This window comes from Gorilla gorilla, chromosome 20, assembly GCF_029281585.2.
Source record: "Gorilla gorilla gorilla isolate KB3781 chromosome 20, NHGRI_mGorGor1-v2.1_pri, whole genome shotgun sequence".
Taxonomy (NCBI): domain Eukaryota; kingdom Metazoa; phylum Chordata; class Mammalia; order Primates; family Hominidae; genus Gorilla; species Gorilla gorilla.
Genome location: NC_073244.2, coordinates 16,141,971 through 16,159,357, shown reverse-complemented (window position 1 = coordinate 16,159,357; position 17,387 = coordinate 16,141,971). Strand labels below are relative to the sequence as shown.

Genomic DNA, 17,387 nt, shown 5'->3' with positions numbered 1-17,387 from the left:
AGGCCACAGCGGCGTGCCTCTCTTTCCTGCTCTCCAGCTAATGTTTTCCCTTCCACTTGGCTCTCTACAGGCTTCTAGAATAATTTTTTCCACAAGAAAAGTTGGTGATATTCCAAACACTTGAGTGGCCTCCTCACTCACACCTCAGAGGATAAAAAAGCATAAACTTTTTTTTCCTGTCTTCTTATTTATTTTTCTCAGGGCATTCTCCCTTACAAGTTATTTTTTGTTTTGTTGCATGTGTGTGTGTGTGCGTGTGTGTTTTTGAGACAGGGTCTCATCTGTTACCCAGGCTGAAGTACAGTCACATGATCATGGCTCAACCTCCTGGGCTGAAGCTATTCTCCCACCTCAGCCTCCTGAGTATCTGGGACTACAGGCACACAGAACTATGCCCAGCTGATTAAAAAAAAAATTTTTTTTTAAGGGCCGGGCGCAGTGGCTCGCACCTGTAATCCCAGCACCTTGGGAGGCCGAGGTGGGCCCCCGTCTCTACTAAACCGTCTACTAAAAACACAAAAATTAGCACGGCGTGGTGGTGGTCGTCTGTAATCCCAGCTACTTGGGAGGCTGAGGCAGGAGAATCACTAGAACCCGGAAGGCAGAGGTTGCAGTGAGCCGAGATTGCGCCGCTGCACTCCAGCCTGGGCGACAGAGTGAGACTCCATCTCAAAAAAAAAAAAAAAAAAAGTTGTTTTTTAGAGATGGGGGGTCTCACTATGTGTTGCCCAGGCTGGTCGAACTCCAAGGCTGAAGTGATCCTTCTGCCTCAGTCACCCAAAGTTCTGGGATTACAGGCGCGGGCCACCACACCCAGCTAATTTTTGTATTTTTAGTAAAGACGGGGTTTCCCCATATTGCCCAGGCTGGTCTCGAACTCCTGACTTCAAGAGATCTGCCCATCTTGGCCTCTCAAAGTGCTGGGATTACAGGCGTGAGCCACTGCGTCCGGCATTGTCAAACGTTTTTTGTTCATTATCACCCTTCTTAGGAGAAAACCCGAATTATCCTAAAATTGAATTTACATCAACTAAATTAATTTCAATTTAATTACATTTAATATCTCCCTAAAGGCAGAAACTAAATACTTAGGGATAAATGCTGTCTGATAGAGCTGGCTTTGGAAGACCACAATATCTAAGATTTTTTTCCTCCCTGAGGACCAGTTTTTTCCCCTGGGGAGTCATCATGAATCACTTCGACTGAGGACGGTTGTGCTTAGAGCAAGGAGCTGAGCAATAAACAAGTAAATGCACAAAATTATACCGGAAAGCCAAGAATGCTACAAAGAAAAGAAGAGGGAGTGGCTGAGGGGAGGCCACTTGGCATCTGAATCATTGGGATCGGGAAAGAAGACAAGGAACAGTTTAAGCAAAAGGATTGTTTTCCCCGAACTTTGGTTTCTTTTTTCTTTCTTTTTTTTTCTTTTTTAGAGACAGGGGTCTCACTATGTTGCCCAGGCTTGTCTCAAACTCCTGGCCTCAAGCCATCCCCACGCCTCGGTCTCCCAAAGTGCGGGATTACAGGCAGGCGCCACTGCACCCAGTCTGAGCCTCAGTTTCTTCAGCTGTAAAATGGAAGTAATATCCTCCTCACCATGCTTCATATACGATAAGCACTCAATAAGTGAGCTTTATGATTATTATTATTTATTTTAATTTTACTTATTTTTCTGAGACTGAGTCTCACTCTGCAGCCCCAGGCTGGAGTGCAGTGGTGCGATCTCGGCTCACTGCAGCCTCCGCCTCCTGGGTTCAAGCGATTCTCCCGCCTCAGCCTCCCGAGTAGCTGGGATTACAGGTGCCCACCACCATGCCTGGCTAATTTTTTTTTTTTTTTTTTTTTTTTTGAGACGGTGTCTCTCTCTGTCGCCAGGCTGGAGTGCAGTGGCGCGATCTCGGCTCACTGCAACCTCCGCCTCCCGGGTTCAAGCGATTCTCCTGCCTCAGCCTCCCGAGTAGCTGGAACTGCAGGCACGCACTACCACTCCCAGCTAATTTTTGTGTTTTTAGTAGTGACGGGGTTTCGCCACGTTGGCCAAGCTGGTCTCGAACTCCTTACCTCAGGTGATCCGCCCGCCTCGACCTCCCAAAGTGCGAGGATTACAGGCTTGAGCCACCTCGCCTGGCCTATTTTAATTTTAAAGGTTAATAGGACCAGCCCTGAAATCAGCCTCTGCCCCGCTGGCCCTACTCTGGTACCAGCAGCGCCCAGTAGCATACACAGCCGCGTGAGCCTCCACCTCCGTCCGCAGGTGTCGCTGTGGGTGCCGCGGCTGGGCCCCTCTAGGCGGCGACGGCGGCACCGGAAGTCTCGTTTTTGCCCGCTTCCGCTCTCTGGCCGGGCTTGGGCTGCGTGGAGAATACTTTTTGCGATGCCTACTGGAGACTTTGAGTGAGTCGGTGATCGCGGAAAGGGGCACGGGAAGCGGTTGGGGTGCTCTGGGAAGTATTATGGGGCCTGGGTGCGCCGAGGCTGCGGGAGCCGGGCCTGGCTGACTTAATCTTCGTTCCCCACACATTTGTTTCCGCAGTTCGAAGCCCAGTTGGGCCGACCAGGTGGAGGAGGAGGGGGAGGACGGTAAGTGTACACGGTCGCCCGGGGTATTCGCGGCCAGGCCCAAGCCGTGTGACTGCCGCCTGCTTCCATCTCCCAGTCTGGCACCGTGTACCCCGTCACGGTCTGCCCCTGCCCCGCGCCATCCTCCTTGGGACCCGCCTGTTGCCAACTCCAGGTGTTCCCCGGCGGGTCCTTCTTCCTCCCATGCCACTGCCTCCCAGCTGTTCTCCTCCAGGGAGGAAGTTGTAATCTCCCGTCTCCTGTTTCTCTACTGGCGCCTGGTTGGCTTCATGGCCTGGCACCCACCTTCCTACGAGGGATCCCCCATCCTTGCCACTCCGAGTCCCCACAGGCCCATCCCAGTGCGTTGCCTGGCCAGCCCTCTGCCCTTGGCCTGCCTTTCTCCGCTTTTGCTGTAGGCGTCATCCCAAAAGCCCTTCCATCGCAGCTGGGGAGCTCCTGCCCCTGGAACTGACTCCTCCTCCCTACGCTGCCTTTTGCAGACAAATGTGTCACCAGCGAGCTCCTCAAGGGGATCCCTCTGGCCACAGGTGACACCAGCCCAGAACCAGAGCTACTGCCGGGAGGTGAGTGAGGACTGCCACTCGGTGTCCGGGCTGCCTCTCCCTCTAGCCCTGCCGCTCCTGATCCCCATGACCCAGGGCTCAGTCCTTCTCTGTTTTTCCCCTTCTGCCAGCTCCACTGCCGCCTCCCAAGGAGGTCATCAACGGAAACATAAAGACAGTGACAGAGTACAAGATAGATGAGGATGGCAAGAAGTTCAAGGTGAGGGTGGGGGTGCAGGGGGTGGGGACCCTTGTGCTTGGGGGCCCATAGACCGGAATGGGGTGGGGTGTGTTGAGGAGGTTGATAAAGGAGATCCCTTGGTCCCAGGAGCCTGACCCTTCTCTCCTCCCATCCTCAGATTGTCCGCACCTTCAGGATTGAGACCCGGAAGGCTTCAAAGGCTGTCGCAAGGAGGAAGGTGAGGCTCTTCTTCCCCAGGGCTAACCTAGAGGAATTGGAAAACCGTGCTCCCGGACGTGTTTAGAGATGGGGCTTAACTCTTTTTTTTTTTTTTTTTTTTTTTTTGAGACAGAGTGTTGCTCTGTCCCCCAGGCTGAAGTGCAGTGGCACGATCTCAACTCACTGCAACCTCCGCCTCCTGGGTTCAAGTGATTCTCCTGCCTCAGCCTCCCGAGTAGCTGGGGTTACAGGCATGTGCCACCACACCCAGCTAATTTTTGTACTTTTAGTAAAGACGGGGTTTTGCCATGTTGGCCAGGCTGGTCTCGAACTCCTGACCTCACATGCTCTGTGCACCTAGGCCTCCCAAAGTGTTGGGATTACAGGTGTGAGCCATCGCACCCAGCCGGGCTTACCTCTTTGTACCTATTTTGTTGAAGCTGAACTGAGGCCTGGGGTGCTTGCACTGTCTTGGGGCCCTGAAAAGTCCAAGGCACAGCAGTCGATAAATAGCAACTAAATAAATGATAAATATCTAATCAAAGTTTGATGATAGATATCATATTAAATATCAAATAACATCCATTGTAAATATCGAATAAAAATTAGATTCTTTTAATTTTTTTAAAGACACAGTGTCCAGTTCTGTTGCCCAGGCTGGAGTACAGTGGCACAATCATAGCTTACTGCAGCCTCGAACTCCCAGGCTCAAGCCATCCTCCCACCCCACCCTCCTGAGTAGCTGAGATTACAGGTGTGCACTGCCACACCGGCTAATTTTAATTGTTTGTAGAGATGGGGTTTCACTATGTTGCCCAGGCTGGTCTCCAGCTCCTGGGCTTGAGAGATCCTCCCACCTTCGCCTCTCAAAGTGCTGGGATTACAGGAGGGAGCCACTGCGCCCAGCCACGGTTAGATTCTTATTCCTCTTGGCCTGTCAACCTGCAGGAACGGAGGCAGGAGGTGGTCGCAGCAGTTTTTGGAAGAAGCGTTAGCAATAAGTATACTTAGAACAGCTTGCTGTGCACTTAATTGTAACATACCCCATGCCAAGCACCTTGCACAAAGTGTTTCTCATTCAGTCTCCTTAGGAGCCCAGGGAGGCAGGAAGCTTTTGTGGTTCCCGTTTTATAAGGGAGGAAGCTGAGGCTCAGGTTGTCTAGCTCAAGGGCCCGGAGGTCTAGGTGGACCCCTGCACATCCCTGAGTATTGCGCCCTGGTGGGAGCTGGTCCGCCAGGCTGCACAGGCCCCACGCTGTGTAGCTGTCACCTGGACCCCGAGAGGCTGACAGCTGCCTTGCCTCCTGGAGCTCAGGCCTGGCGTGTACTCAGGAAACAACTGTCGCCAGGACTGTTCAGGGAGTGCTTGAGGAGGATGAAAATGGGGTTTGAGGCCCAGACACTCTGGGGGTGGCTGTTGTAGGTCTAGGGTACCCCACTGTGGAACCCAGCCTGCCCCTGTCCTCAACTGTCCCCCATCCCTCCCTGAGCCCAGAACTGGAAGAAGTTCGGGAACTCAGAGTTTGACCCCCCGGGACCCAATGTGGCCACCACCACTGTCAGTGACGATGTCTCTATGACGTTCATCACCAGCAAAGAGGTAAGCGGGGCAATCAGGTGGGGCTGGCATCCTGGGGTGGGGCAAAGGGGGTGCCTCAGCCGCCTCTGAGCTCCCCCCAACCCGCCTCTGCCAGGACCTGAACTGCCAGGAGGAGGAGGACCCCATGAACAAACTCAAGGGCCAGAAGATCGTGTCCTGCCGCATCTGCAAGGGCGACCACTGGACCACCCGCTGCCCCTACAAGGATACGCTGGGGCCCATGCAGAAGGAGCTGGCCGAGCAGCTGGGCCTGTCTACTGGCGAGAAGGAGAAGCTGCCGGGAGGTGCGGGGGTGGGAGGGTCCTGCTGTCAGCGCACGGGTTCTGTCCCCACTGCTGCCTTTGTGCTGTCATCTCCCGCACGACAGTGCAGCGGGTTTGATGGTGCCGGACTCTCCTCGGGGCGTCTGTGCCTTCCTAATTGGCTGCACCTATGGTTGGGAGACAGGCGTCTCCCATATATGTGCGACTTGGCAGCTGTGACTTTGCTGGTGGCCCTGTGACTGTCCTGGTGAGCTGCTGTCTGTCGGCCCCAGGGTGCTGATCACCCCACATTGTGTGTGCGCACTGTGTGTATAGTGTCTCCGTTGCATGCCTGTGGCTGTACCGTCCGAATTCTTTGGTGGGATTTGCTGGTGGCGATTGTGAGAGTGGAGACGTGCACTTGTCGCCTGCCATGCGAGGGGGACCTGGGCACTGTTCCTGTCGTGTGTCCCATGTCTGCCGTCGCTGTGCATGTGAGGCTGCCGTCCCTGTTGTCCTCCCGCCCTCTCTGGGGTGGGGTCGGGGCTCCTCCTCCTCCGCCAGTGTCGCTGGCCGGGAGCTCAAATGGTGTCAGCTTCTCAGGTGTCACCTTGGTGTCCTCGTGGCCAACTGGCTGCCTGTGGTTTGACACATAGTGCCTGCGCTGGCTCAACACTGAAGCCCGAGCTTCCTGGGGCGGCTCTGTCCCCACGCCTGCGCCACAGTGAGGTTGAACTTGACTGTCTTTTGGTCCTCAGAGCTAGAGCCGGTGCAGGCCACGCAGAACAAGACAGGGAAGTATGTGCCGCCAAGCCTGCGCGACGGGGCCAGCCGCCGCGGGGAGTCCATGCAGCCCAACCGCAGAGGTGAGGGGCACCCCGACGCCAGGCTGGTGGGTGGGCACCTCTCGGCACCTCGTAATTATCCCCGAAGCGTGCAGACGAGGGCTGGGCAGTGTCCTCCCCCTCACAGCCACCTCCCCTCTCCCACACAGCCGACGACAACGCCACCATCCGTGTCACCAACTTGTCAGAGGACACGCGTGAGACCGACCTGCAGGAGCTCTTCCGGCCTTTCGGCTCCATCTCCCGCATCTACCTGGCTAAGGACAAGACCACTGGCCAATCCAAGGTGGGCAGGCAGGCAGGCAGGCGTGGTGGGGCTGTGTGAGGGTCACTTGTCCTAGGGTCGCCTGTCCTAGCTTGTGCCCCTGACCCCATCCCGCCCCTCCACAGGGCTTTGCCTTCATCAGCTTCCACCGCCGCGAGGATGCCGCCCGTGCCATTGCCGGGGTGTCCGGCTTTGGCTACGACCACCTCATCCTCAACGTCGAGTGGGCCAAGTAAGACTCCACCCCTGCCCCGCCCCACCCCACCTCTCCCTGCCTTGTCCCAGCACCTTCACGGAGTGTTGGGCCAACCAATAGCCCTGAGCCAATTTAACAGTCCCCCAGCTGGTTTTGAGGGGACAGTCCTTTATTGTCTTTTTCCAAAACCTGGCAGAGGGGCAGAGGGGTGGCAGCTCCTGTGCCTGGGGTCCCTGCCAGTCCGTGGACCAGGCCTGGAGACTGGCCATCTGGCTCCGTGCCCGCTTCGTCCTCACATTACCCCATCCTCTGCCCACCTACCCCCAAGATGCCACTTGGGTGTCTGGGGTCTTGGGGTGCCCCCAGAAGTCTCATACCTGCAACCCTCCCCTACCCCAGGCCGTCCACCAACTAAGCCAGCTGCCACTGTGTACTCGGCCCGGGACCCTTGGCGACAGAAGACAGCCTCCGAGAGCGCGGGCTCCAAGGGCAATAAAGCAGCTCCACTCTACTTGGTTCTTTTTGTTCTTGCGTCTCCAGTCCTGTGGTGGGGGCCAGTGCCTCCCCTCCCCTGGGCGTGGTCTGGTCCCTGACCCTGCAGGGAGCCCTGTGGCCAGCGCTATGGGTGGGAAAGGCGACTGCTTCTGCCTGGGCTGCAGCTGGGCCTGACCTGGCCGCAACCACAGGTGTTGCTTTTTGGGGGAAGGGATGCGTCGGGGCTCGGGCCCTGCCCTCAGGGTTCTCCAGCAACACCTAGGGTGAGGAGGTGGCTTCCGCTAGGCCACGTCATTGGCTCAGCTCATGGGACTGGGGCTCTGACGGTTTAGAGGCGGCTGTGGCATTGAGGGGCAGCGCTTGGCCAGTGCTCTTGGCGTCCTCTGGGTTCCAGCTGTCCCTGTAGCCAGGGCAGTGTCGGCAGCAGCAGCCCAGGCTGGGCACTGCGGCCATGTAGAGTAGCGGGTGGACACAGAAGGCCAGGGGCATGAGGCCCCGCATCACCTGGTAGCCCACGTAGGGCCCCAGCTCCAGGGCTGCTGTGGCCTGGGCTATGTCTGCAAAGCTCGGGCAGCGGGTGCTCCAGCGCCGCCGAGCATCCACGTTGAGCACCCGCATGATGTGGTAGGGCACATAGGAGCTGGCGTAGAGGGCCACACCACTGGCCACCAACGCTGCCACACGCAGCTTCTCGGCCACAGTCATGCCTGGGCTGCGTAGCACGGCCCGCCCAAGGGCACCGTAGGCTGCCAGCGTGAGCAGCAGCGGCAGGCCGCAGCCCAACCCCGCCAGCACCAGGCTATACGCTCTGTAGGCCGCCAGCCTGTGGTCTGCTGTCCCCAGACACTTGATGCAGGCCTCGGGCCTGGCCACGCTGCAGTTGCCCGCCCCCTGCTGCGGCCTCTTCAGGTGGGAGAAGCTGAGTGTGGGCATGGCCAGCAGGGCGGCCAGGACCCAGCCGGCAGCGCTCACGGCCCAGGCGTGCTTGGGTCGCAGGTGGCTTCGGGCGAAGAAGGGGTGCACAATGCCCAGGTAGCGGTTGAGGCTGATGCAGGTGATGAAGATGACGCTGCCCAGCAGGTTGCAGGTGAAAAGGAAGCGCTCCAGGCGGCACGCGGCCTCCCCATAGCGCCAGTGCTTGGGGGGATAGAGATAGGCGGCCAGCGGGGGCAGCGTCAGGGCGCAGAGCAGGTCGCTGACTGCCAGCTGGACCGAGAAGACCACGGCGGGGTGCCACGGGCGCTGCTTCCGGATGCTGAAGCGGTACAGGGCCAGGCCATTGCTGGCCACGGCCACCAGGAACTCAACCACCAGTATGGGCCACAGGAAGTCCCCCTGGAACCCACTGAGGATGTCGTCGGCAGCTGCCAAGAAGTTGGCAGGGCAGGACTTGGCACCTGTGGGCAGAAGGTGTCACCAGCTGAGCCCTATTCCCCCATAAGGCGGCTCCTGCTACCCTGAGAGCCCACGTCTGCCATGGCGTGGATCCCTGGACACGAGTTCTTTCCCCTCCCTGGAAGGGGACCGGGCTCCACTCCTTTATGTGGACAGGACTGGGGCTCAGAACCAGAGTTCTGCATTGGGCCCCGATGGACCAGCTTAGGCAGGCCAGGCAGTCTTGGAGCTCAAGGTCCACTGGTAACACGGACAGCGGCCACCCTACTCCCCCACCACACCTGGCCCCACTAGAGGCCTCCTCCCCAAAGTCCAGCCCCAGCAAGGCCTGCCGGCTCCACTTCAGATCTGTGCCGTCCGAAGCCCCGTGGGGTCCAGCCCCCACCCTGCCCTGACCTTGGCACCCGCCGCTGCCCACAGCCTCTTCTCCTCATGGCCACCAGAGGGCACCCGCGAGCGCTGGGGTCTTGCCCCATCCTTTTGCTTCCAGGTGCTCACACTTGCCCAGGGAGTTGCCGCCAAAAAGCCAAACTCACCCCACAAGGTCCCACAAGAGCGCTCCCGCCCGCCATACCCCCCAGAGCCACCCTCTGTGCTCCGCGACTCACTCCCTCGCACCAGCCCACCCAGGCTTCCTGGCAGCTCTTGCAGACTTGTGCCTTGGTACCTTTGCACCCAGACTTTTTTTCTTGAGACAGAATCTCACTCTCATCACCCAGGCTGGAGTGCAATGTGACCTCAGCTCACTGCAACCTCTGCCTCCCGGGTTCAAGTGATTCTCCTGCCTCAGCTTCCTGAGTATTTGGGACTACAGGCACCCACCACCACACCTGGTTTAATTTTAAATTTTGTATTTTTAGTAGAGATGGGGTTTCCCCCTGTTGGCCAAGAGGTCTCGAATTCCTGACCTCAGATCTGCCCGCCTCAGCCTCCCAAAGTGCTGAGATTACAGGTGTGAGCCACTGCGCCCAGCCACACCCAGACATTCTTGAGGCTCCTCTTCCCACGTCCGTGGTCTTGCCTGCGAGAGGCCCCAAGGCCACCCTAACCACTGTGACAGCAGCCCTCGTGCCTCCACTCTCCCTTCCCTGTGTTATTTTCCCCCATACCCTGTGCCACCTGATGACGGTGAGAAAAATCTCCCTCCTTCGGGAGGATGGGGGGGCCTGCTTACCCATTACTGGTGCCAGTGCTCACCACAGTGCCCAGGGCACAGCAGCACAGGGGCACTCACTCCTTGTGCACCCCACCCCTGCCTCTGCAGGCTGGGGACAGGCTTCTCCGGAGGTGCCTCCCCGCTCCCAACGCCAGCCTGCTTAGGGAGGAAGTGTCGTCTAGACGTGGCTTTTTTTTGGAGAAAGGATTTCACTGTCACCGAGGCTGAGGTGCAGTGGTGCAATCACAGCTCAGTGCAGTCTCGACCTCCTGGGGTCAAGTGATCCTCCTGCCTCAGCCTCCCGAGTAGCTGGAATCACAGGCTCGCACCACCACACCCAGCCTTGACCTAGGCTTTTTTTTGAGATGGAGTTTCACTCATTGCCCAAGCTGGAGCGCAATGGTGCAATCTCGGCTCATGGCAACCTCCGCCTCCCGGGTTTAAGTGATTCTCCTGTCTCAGCCTCCCGAGTAGCTGGGATTACAGGCATGTGCCACCAGGCCCAGCTAATTTTTTTATTTTTAGTAGAGACGGGGTTTCTCCTTGTTGGTCAGGGTGGTCTCGAACCCCTGACCTCGTGTTCCACCCACCTCGACCTCCCAAAGTGCTGGGATTACAGGCGTGAGCCACCGTGCCCAGTCCCAGACCTAGGTGTTTTACCAATACCCACTACCCCCACCTCCTGACAATCTGCAGACCCCCAGAGACAGCCAACATGCCTTCTCCTTACCTGAGACGTTGGCTGCCATGGTCCCGTGCCGAGCCTCAGCCTGTGTCTGCTACCCAGTTCCCCAGCCCCTCCCCCAGTCACCAGTGGCTTAGCGGGCCCTGCCCCAGCCCCATCCCCAGTTCCTGGCCCAGCCAGCAGAGCAGGCCAGCGTGCCTTTCCACCCACGTTTCCTTCCTCATTGTGCCACAGCCCTCCTGAGGTTCAAGCTCATCTGCTGAAAGCATGACCTGCCTGCTTACACGGCTCTTTGGTGGGACTGGGGGGAGGGGCCACTCATGGCTGCTGCTGCCACCAATGAAACCAACCCCATGCAAAGTAGGGGAGAGACCCAGCTTCCAGGAAGAAACCAGGCGGGAGGGACTCGGGTGTGGCCGGCCCAGGACTCTCTGGGTTGCTTTGTATGGCTCCAGTATCCCCCATCCCAAACGCTGACGTGGACCCCTGACCAATTCAGTTCTTTACTGGAGTGGAAGGGGTGGGGACACAACTCCTTTATGAAAGGAAACCGAGGGCCACATCTCGGGCCCCAATCTGGGGCGTTCAATCCAGCCGCTGCTCCGGTGCGGCTTGGGCTCAGGCCACTCTCTTCCCTGGGCGGCCCCGGCCCTGGCCTCGCCCACCATCCCGGGAAGCCCCTCTGGGCCCCCGCCTGGCCTGGGCTCCCTGGGACTTGTCCTTGGTCTTGGGAAACTTCTGGTCACAAAGGCGACCCCTGCCTCGATCCATTTCCCACCGCTTCCGCTTCCGCCCTGGAGACTTGGCGAGCCGTTTCCGCTTGGCCTCAGGGAACAGGTCTGTGGGGAGAGACAGTGTCAGGGCCCCCAGAGACAAAGACAGGCTCTGGGTGCCCTGCTGCAGACCCCACTCCATACCCTCACTGGGCGCCTCGCCCACCGCCTGGCAGAAATACTCGATGTCATCATCTTCCTGTTCATCGTCGTCCTCACCCAACTCCAGGCTCGCCGTCCTTGAAGGGATCCCAGAGGCCTCTTCATCACTACCCCCGACCCGTGCCTTCTTCATGCCCTCCAGGCTCTTCTTTCTGGAGGAGGGCGTGGGGGTCAACATGGCCGCCCATCCCAGGGACCCCCCATTGGCCCTGCCCTTCCCAGCCCTGCCTGGACCTGTGGGCCTCCCGCTGCTCCTGCTTGCGCTGCACATTCTGGGCCTGCTGGGCCTGCCTCTGCGCCTTCAGCCGCAGCTTCTTCTCCTTGGCTTCCAGGATGGCCTGCAGCTCCTCCTCCGTCTTGCGCACTGAGCCAAGATACGCGGGTCACCGAGATCCGGGTGCAGCTCCACACCCATGACCCCCCACCCCTGGCGGCCCCGGCCTCACCAAAACTGTGGAACATCACTTTGCCCTCCCCGACGCCCTCCTGGACCTTGATGAGCTGCAGTGTCATCCGCGGGCCGATCTGGGGGGATGAGGAAGAAGCGTCAGCTCACCGTTGGGACTGGTGGAGCCCGGGGGTCCCCCTGCCCTGGGCCTCACCTCAGTGAGCCGCACTGCACTCTGCTGGGCCCGCATGTTGCCACGGCCAGCGACAGCCTGAGGCAGCTCTGTGATGTTGTGGTCGCCGTCAGGCTCTGCCTCGCTCTCCGACAGCCCCGCGCCCCTGTGTGTAGGACATAACAGGGCTCAGTGGGGGAGCTCAGGCTCCCGGTCCTGTTCTGGGGTCCCCGGGCCGCGGTGGCCTCCCGCCCTATGCCCTCCTCACGTGGCCAGCAGCTCGCTGATGTCCTGCAGGCGGCTCATGTTGGGGAACTTCTCCTGGAGCAGCTTCTTCATCCCGCGACTCGCGCCCACAGGAACAACTTTGATGCTACTGCAGGAACATGAGTGGACGGCAAGGGGGTGGTCAGGGGGCACGTGATAGGGCTGGCGGTGCCCATCTCACCCTTCCCACAGTGCGTCAGGGCGTTTACTTTGGACAGAGCAATCACAGCGTCTCAGCAGGAGTGCTGTCATCAGCCGCATGTGGAAGCCCCCACCCGGCACCCCCTCATCTCCCATCCTGCTGGGACACTCACTAGTGGCGGAAGTCCAGCTCCTGGGAGTCGGGGTTGTAGTCGATGAGGAGGCAGCGCTTGATGGTGTTCAGGTTCACCTGGAAGGGGAGGAAGAGAGCATAGTCCAGTAGACTCATGGCAAAGTTTGGGGAAGTGGGGGCTTTGGGGGATACACACACAGTTCGTGGACTGTGGCACTGGCTAGAAATGCTGCTTCCAGCTCGCACCTGCCAGTTTTAGCTACTCCAGAGGCTGAAGTGGTGGGACTGCCTGAGCCCAGGAGTTCAAAACCAGCCTGGGCAACACGGCGAGTCTCCATGTCTACAAAAAGTAGATGGAAAAATGAGTTGGATGTGGTGGTGCACGCCTGTAGTCTCAGCTACTCGGGAAGCGGAGGCTGAAGGATTACTTGTGCCCAGGAGTTCAAGACCAATGTACGGAGACCCCGTCTCTTAAAAAAAAAGTAAAGAAGGCCGGGCACGGTGGCTCACGTCTGTAATCCCAGCACTTTGGGAGGCCGAGGCGGGCGGCTCACGAGGTCAGATCAAGACCACCCTGGCTAACACGGTGAAATCCCGTCTCTACTAAAAATACAAAAAATTAGCCGGGGCATGGTGGTGGGCACCTGTAGTCCCAGCTACTCGGGAGGCTGAGGCAGGAGAATGGCGTGAACCCGGGAGGCGGAGCTTGCAGTGAGATGAGATTGTGCCACCGCACTCCAGCCTGGGCGACAGAGCAAGACTCCATCACAAAAAAAAAAAAAAAAGGTAAACAAGAAATTCTGGTCCCAGAGCCGTATTAGCCTCCCTGATGACTGATATATATAATTTATAAGTCCCATCTGAGAGTCACTAGTGACAAGGATTAGGAGCTAGGACTCAGGAGCCAAATGAAATTAAAAATCCAGTCCTGCCCCCTGGAATCTAAACTTAGCATCTCTGCCAGCCTCAGATTTGCTTTTTTTTTTTTTTTTTTTTTTTTTGAGACAGTGTCTCGCTTTGTCACCCAGGATGGAGTAGAGTGGCGTGAACACAACTCACTGCAGCCTCGACCTCCTGGGCTCAGGTGATCCTCCCACCTCAGCCTCCCCAGTAGCTGGTACTACAGGCATGCACCGCCACACCGGGCTTTTTAAAAATCTACTTTTTGTAGACGTGGGGTCTCGCTATGTTGCACAGGCTGATCTCAAAGTCTTGGCTTCAAGCGATCCTCCCACCTCACCCTCCTAAAGTACTGGGATTACAGGCTGAAGCCATAGCACTGGGCCCGCAGCTTCCCTCTGTAAAACAGGGCCCTAAGAAGAGATGCTACGATCCTACTCAGCCCAGCACTCAACACACGTGGGAAATAGAGCTCCATCAGTATTTCTTTCCACTGGCTGGAAAAGGTGCAGCTCATGGGGGTGTGGAGCGTTGGGGGAATCTCTGGACACTTTTGCCCAGCATCATCAGACACGGGCGCTCTCAGTCTCAGCGCTGGGAGGAGTGAGCAATCCATCTGAGGGTCTGTGGCACCTCTATCCGCTGCACGCCCCCATACCTGCCACCTCGCCAGGCCAGACCCACCTTGTGCACGTTGATGGAGGGGAACAGGTTCTGGAACATGGTGGCCATGAGCTTCACATGCATACCATGGGGGCCAAAGCTGTTGAGTACCAGGAGGGGTGGGTGGGCAAACTGCTGCTCGTGCATGCGGTGCCGGCGCAGTGAGGAGACCACATCACGCACCAGCGAGTACTGTAGGGCAGGAGAGAGGAGGGGGTGACCACCAACCACACATGGCTGCGGACACCCCGAAGTCCAGCTCCCACCCCACATGGCTTTGTACCACCTCCACCCCTCTCACCTTCTTGACCTGGAAGGTCAAGGTGGGGCCTCCTGGGAGGCGCATCAGCTTCTGCAGGAGAAGAAAAGATCAGTGACTCTGGAGGGGTCTAGCAGAGGTGCCTGGAGTAGGCACCTTTGCCCCATCTCTTCTTCAGAGCGTTTACTTTGAAGCCAGAAATCACAGCAGCTCAGAGGCATATGTGTTCATCATGAGAGACAGGGGAAGGGGGGGTCTGGGGGAGATGAAGGGTGAGGGCGACTACTCACAAAGTAGACATTGGTCTCTGTTTTGCTCAGGATCAGAAAGTGTGTGACCCCGAGGGGCCCAGCCACTGCCACGCAGTCCTTCAGCGAGTTCTTCTTACGAACCTGGAAATGACAAAAAGAAAAAAAGAAAACATAGCTTATCCCTTGTTGCGACGACTATAAGCTGACGGTGCAGATCCTGTTATGGTCTGTCTTGCATCTGACCCTTTCAACAAGCCCAGAGGAGCAAAAGGATCTTAGCCTTTAGAGTCAATCGGACGCGGATTTGAGTTCTAACTCTGTCTCTTGCTCACAGCGCATCTTCCCATTGACAAATGAGCGAACTCAGGCCCAGCGAGTTTAAGTAACTTGCTTCAGACACTGGGGAGAAGTCAGTTTCCAACCCTGCTTTGCTGCCTCCAGATTCTAGTCTTTTTTTTCCTAACACGGTCTCCTCCGGTCGCCCAGACTGGAGTGAAGTGGCACGATCCCGATTCACTGCAGCCTTAATTTCCTGGGCTCAAGGAATCCTCCCACCTCAGCCTCCCGAGTAGCCGGGACTACAGGCACGCACCACCATATCCGACTAATTTTTCTATTTTTTGTAAAGACGGGGTTTCACCATGCTGCTCAGGCTGGTCTCGAATTCCTGGGCTCAAGTGATCCTCCCGCATCAGCATCCCCAAATGCTGGGAATACAGGCATGAGCCACCACGCCCGGCTCCAAATTCCAGTCTTAACTGTCAGGCTTAGGCGACTATCTCCCAAGCTGCGCGCCCTCACTCCAGCCCAGCAAAAGCCCTGAAAGGCAGAGATGATGCTCCCCATGAGGGTCCCTTTTTCCAGCTGGGGAAACTAAGTCCTCCCACAGTTTTACAGCGGGAGCCATTACTGCAGCTACGAAGACTAGGCCGAGGGTGGGTGGAAGCGGGCTGGGGGTGGGGTACAGACCTGCAGACGGCTGGCAGTGAGCGGCTCCATGACCCGCCGCACGTCCAGGCTGAGCTGCCGGATGTTGCGACCCGTGCAGCCTCGCGTGAACACGAACGAGTGCGGGTTCGCGGCATAGGCCTCGAGGTTGCGGAGCTGCGCCTGGGCGCGGGCGCGCTTCTGGTGCCGGGACTGCGGCGGCGAGAGACAAAGGGTCAGCGCCGCGACCTCGGCCGGGACCCCACCTGCGCCACCTGCCTCCCAAGCTGCCGGGCCTTACCCTCCCTGACTGTCCCATGCTGCTGTGTCCTCCACGAGGCCTCCTGCGTCCGCCGCTTCCGGGCTGCGCAGCTCACTTCCGGCGCCTGAGAGCCGGCACGGCGTGGGACGTCATCAGGCGGGCCTGCGCACTAGGTGGCCTCTGGGAGCGGGGAGGGGCAATCAGATGGAGCGGTTGCTATGGAGACACGGGTGCCTGTTTCTAGGGAGACCGGGGCGGGGCTACGCGGCTCCGGGCTGCAGAGAAACGAATCCGCCGGTTCGAATCCCGCTTCGGCCCATTTCCTCCAGCTGGGCTAAAACCACTTTCTGCATTCCGAGGCTCCTAAAATATACCAAAGTAAGGCTGATAATGTCCCCCGGGCCCACGAATTAGGAGCGACCATGTATGCACAATGTTGGGCGCTCTGGCGCCAAGTACTTGGGGAGAAGCCACCGGAGGGAATGACTGTGGCAATCATTCACTTTCGTCTCGCAACTCCTCTGGGCCAGCTGTCCTCCCCGGGTACCCCTGTCTGCAGACAGGCTGAGGGATGGAAACTCCACATCACCTTCTGGAAACTCTGGGCAAGGCGGGCGTTTCGTGAATAACTCGCCCCCTCCTTCTTTCCGCTCAAAGCCTCAGTCTTGGCCTCAGGCCTCTGGCTTCTTCCCCAAAACCTTGCAGTGGGGGAAAGGGACACCCCCTCACTGGGCTGAACATTACTCTCTCCTCCCCCATCGGCCTCCTCTCCCTCCTTGCTCTCTCTGGCACCCCAATTCTTCCTCCTCTCCCCCAGATGTGTCTCCCCTCCCCCTCGTCTTCCCCCTGTCTCTTTCTCCCTCTTGTAACTTTGTCTCTGTCATCAGTTGTCTCTTTCATCATTTATAACTGAAGATGGAAACTAAAGAAGTTTCCTTTCTCTGTGTCTGGCCCCATCCCTGTTTCTTTCTTCTCATCTGCCTCCCTGTGTCTCTCCCCATCTTCCCATCTCTCTCTGTCTCTCCCCAACTCCCCGTCTCTCCCTTTCTCTGCCATCTCCCTATGCCTCTCCCATCTCCATCTGTCTGACTCTCTGTATTCTTCAGCCCCTCTCTGTGACTTACGAAGTTCCCTCCCTCTCTACTGCCAATGGGGAAGCCAGAGGGGGCTGAGGGTGGGGGGCCGAGGGGCCCAGTGTGGGGGCCCCAACCCAGGCCCAGAGCCCAGCCTGGCAGCCTCTCTTAGATCTGGGACGACCATTTCCTTTTTCAACCCTGGAGTCCACTCGAGTTACTCAGGAGCTCAGGACGGTGCAGACCAGGGGAAGGTGGTGACTCTCCCGGCGTGTGGCTGGTCGTCGGTGGGGCCTTTGGACAGGTCTCAGACCCTGGGCCTGTGCTCTGTGGGGCTCTACGTGAGTTTCTTTGTACCCCTGGGAAATGACTGCATGGTTACTTCCCCCAGTTCCGTCCTCGTGTGATTTGACTTGTGTGAAAATGTGACCGAGTGTGTGGGAGACAGACGGTGACCTCTGTGGTGCGGTGGATAGGTTTCCGGGTGTCACCTGTGTGTACCTGTTTTGCATCTGTGCACTACTGTGTGATCACAAGAACCAGGATGTGGACAAGCCTGACACACAGATAAAGACCCACTCAGCCCACCCCATTTCCCTTTAAGTTGTGATG

The 17,387-nt window shown here is 58.0% G+C and overlaps 3 protein-coding genes and 2 non-coding genes across 5 annotated transcripts; 1 reads left to right on the top strand and 4 right to left on the bottom strand.

Moving 5' to 3' along the window:
- The first annotated feature begins 1,338 nt into the window (after positions 1 to 1,338).
- Positions 1,339 to 7,184, top strand: EIF3G (eukaryotic translation initiation factor 3 subunit G). Its single transcript, XM_004059979.5, has 11 exons — positions 1,339 to 2,394; positions 2,534 to 2,580; positions 3,063 to 3,146; positions 3,257 to 3,345; positions 3,485 to 3,544; positions 5,021 to 5,125; positions 5,220 to 5,409; positions 6,126 to 6,233; positions 6,362 to 6,498; positions 6,603 to 6,709; positions 7,073 to 7,184. Exons 1-11 carry the CDS (start codon positions 2,375 to 2,377, stop codon positions 7,086 to 7,088), a joined length of 963 nt encoding a protein of 320 aa, XP_004060027.1. The 5' UTR covers positions 1,339 to 2,374; the 3' UTR covers positions 7,089 to 7,184.
- Positions 6,805 to 10,538, bottom strand: P2RY11 (purinergic receptor P2Y11). The gene is made up of 2 exons (XM_004059978.4): positions 10,450 to 10,538; positions 6,805 to 8,565 (listed from the first exon to the last, which is right to left on the bottom strand). The coding sequence occupies exons 1-2, from the start codon at positions 10,466 to 10,468 to the stop codon at positions 7,460 to 7,462; spliced, it is 1,125 nt and encodes a 374-aa protein (XP_004060026.2). The 5' UTR covers positions 10,469 to 10,538; the 3' UTR covers positions 6,805 to 7,459.
- PPAN (peter pan homolog) lies at positions 6,805 to 15,850 on the bottom strand. The gene is made up of 12 exons (XM_019015221.4): positions 15,742 to 15,850; positions 15,483 to 15,653; positions 14,553 to 14,654; positions 14,305 to 14,355; positions 14,025 to 14,195; positions 12,481 to 12,557; positions 12,168 to 12,275; positions 11,942 to 12,065; positions 11,786 to 11,864; positions 11,574 to 11,703; positions 11,322 to 11,491; positions 6,805 to 11,243 (listed from the first exon to the last, which is right to left on the bottom strand). The coding sequence occupies exons 1-12, from the start codon at positions 15,757 to 15,759 to the stop codon at positions 11,023 to 11,025; spliced, it is 1,422 nt and encodes a 473-aa protein (XP_018870766.3). The 5' UTR covers positions 15,760 to 15,850; the 3' UTR covers positions 6,805 to 11,022.
- On the bottom strand, positions 12,353 to 12,431 carry LOC115931689 (small nucleolar RNA U105B). The gene has a single exon (XR_004068134.1). It is a non-coding gene; the product is annotated as a small nucleolar RNA U105B (small nucleolar RNA).
- LOC115931683 (small nucleolar RNA SNORD105) lies at positions 14,424 to 14,508 on the bottom strand. The gene has a single exon (XR_004068128.1). It is a non-coding gene; the product is annotated as a small nucleolar RNA SNORD105 (small nucleolar RNA).
- Positions 15,851 to 17,387: the final 1,537 nt, after the last annotated feature.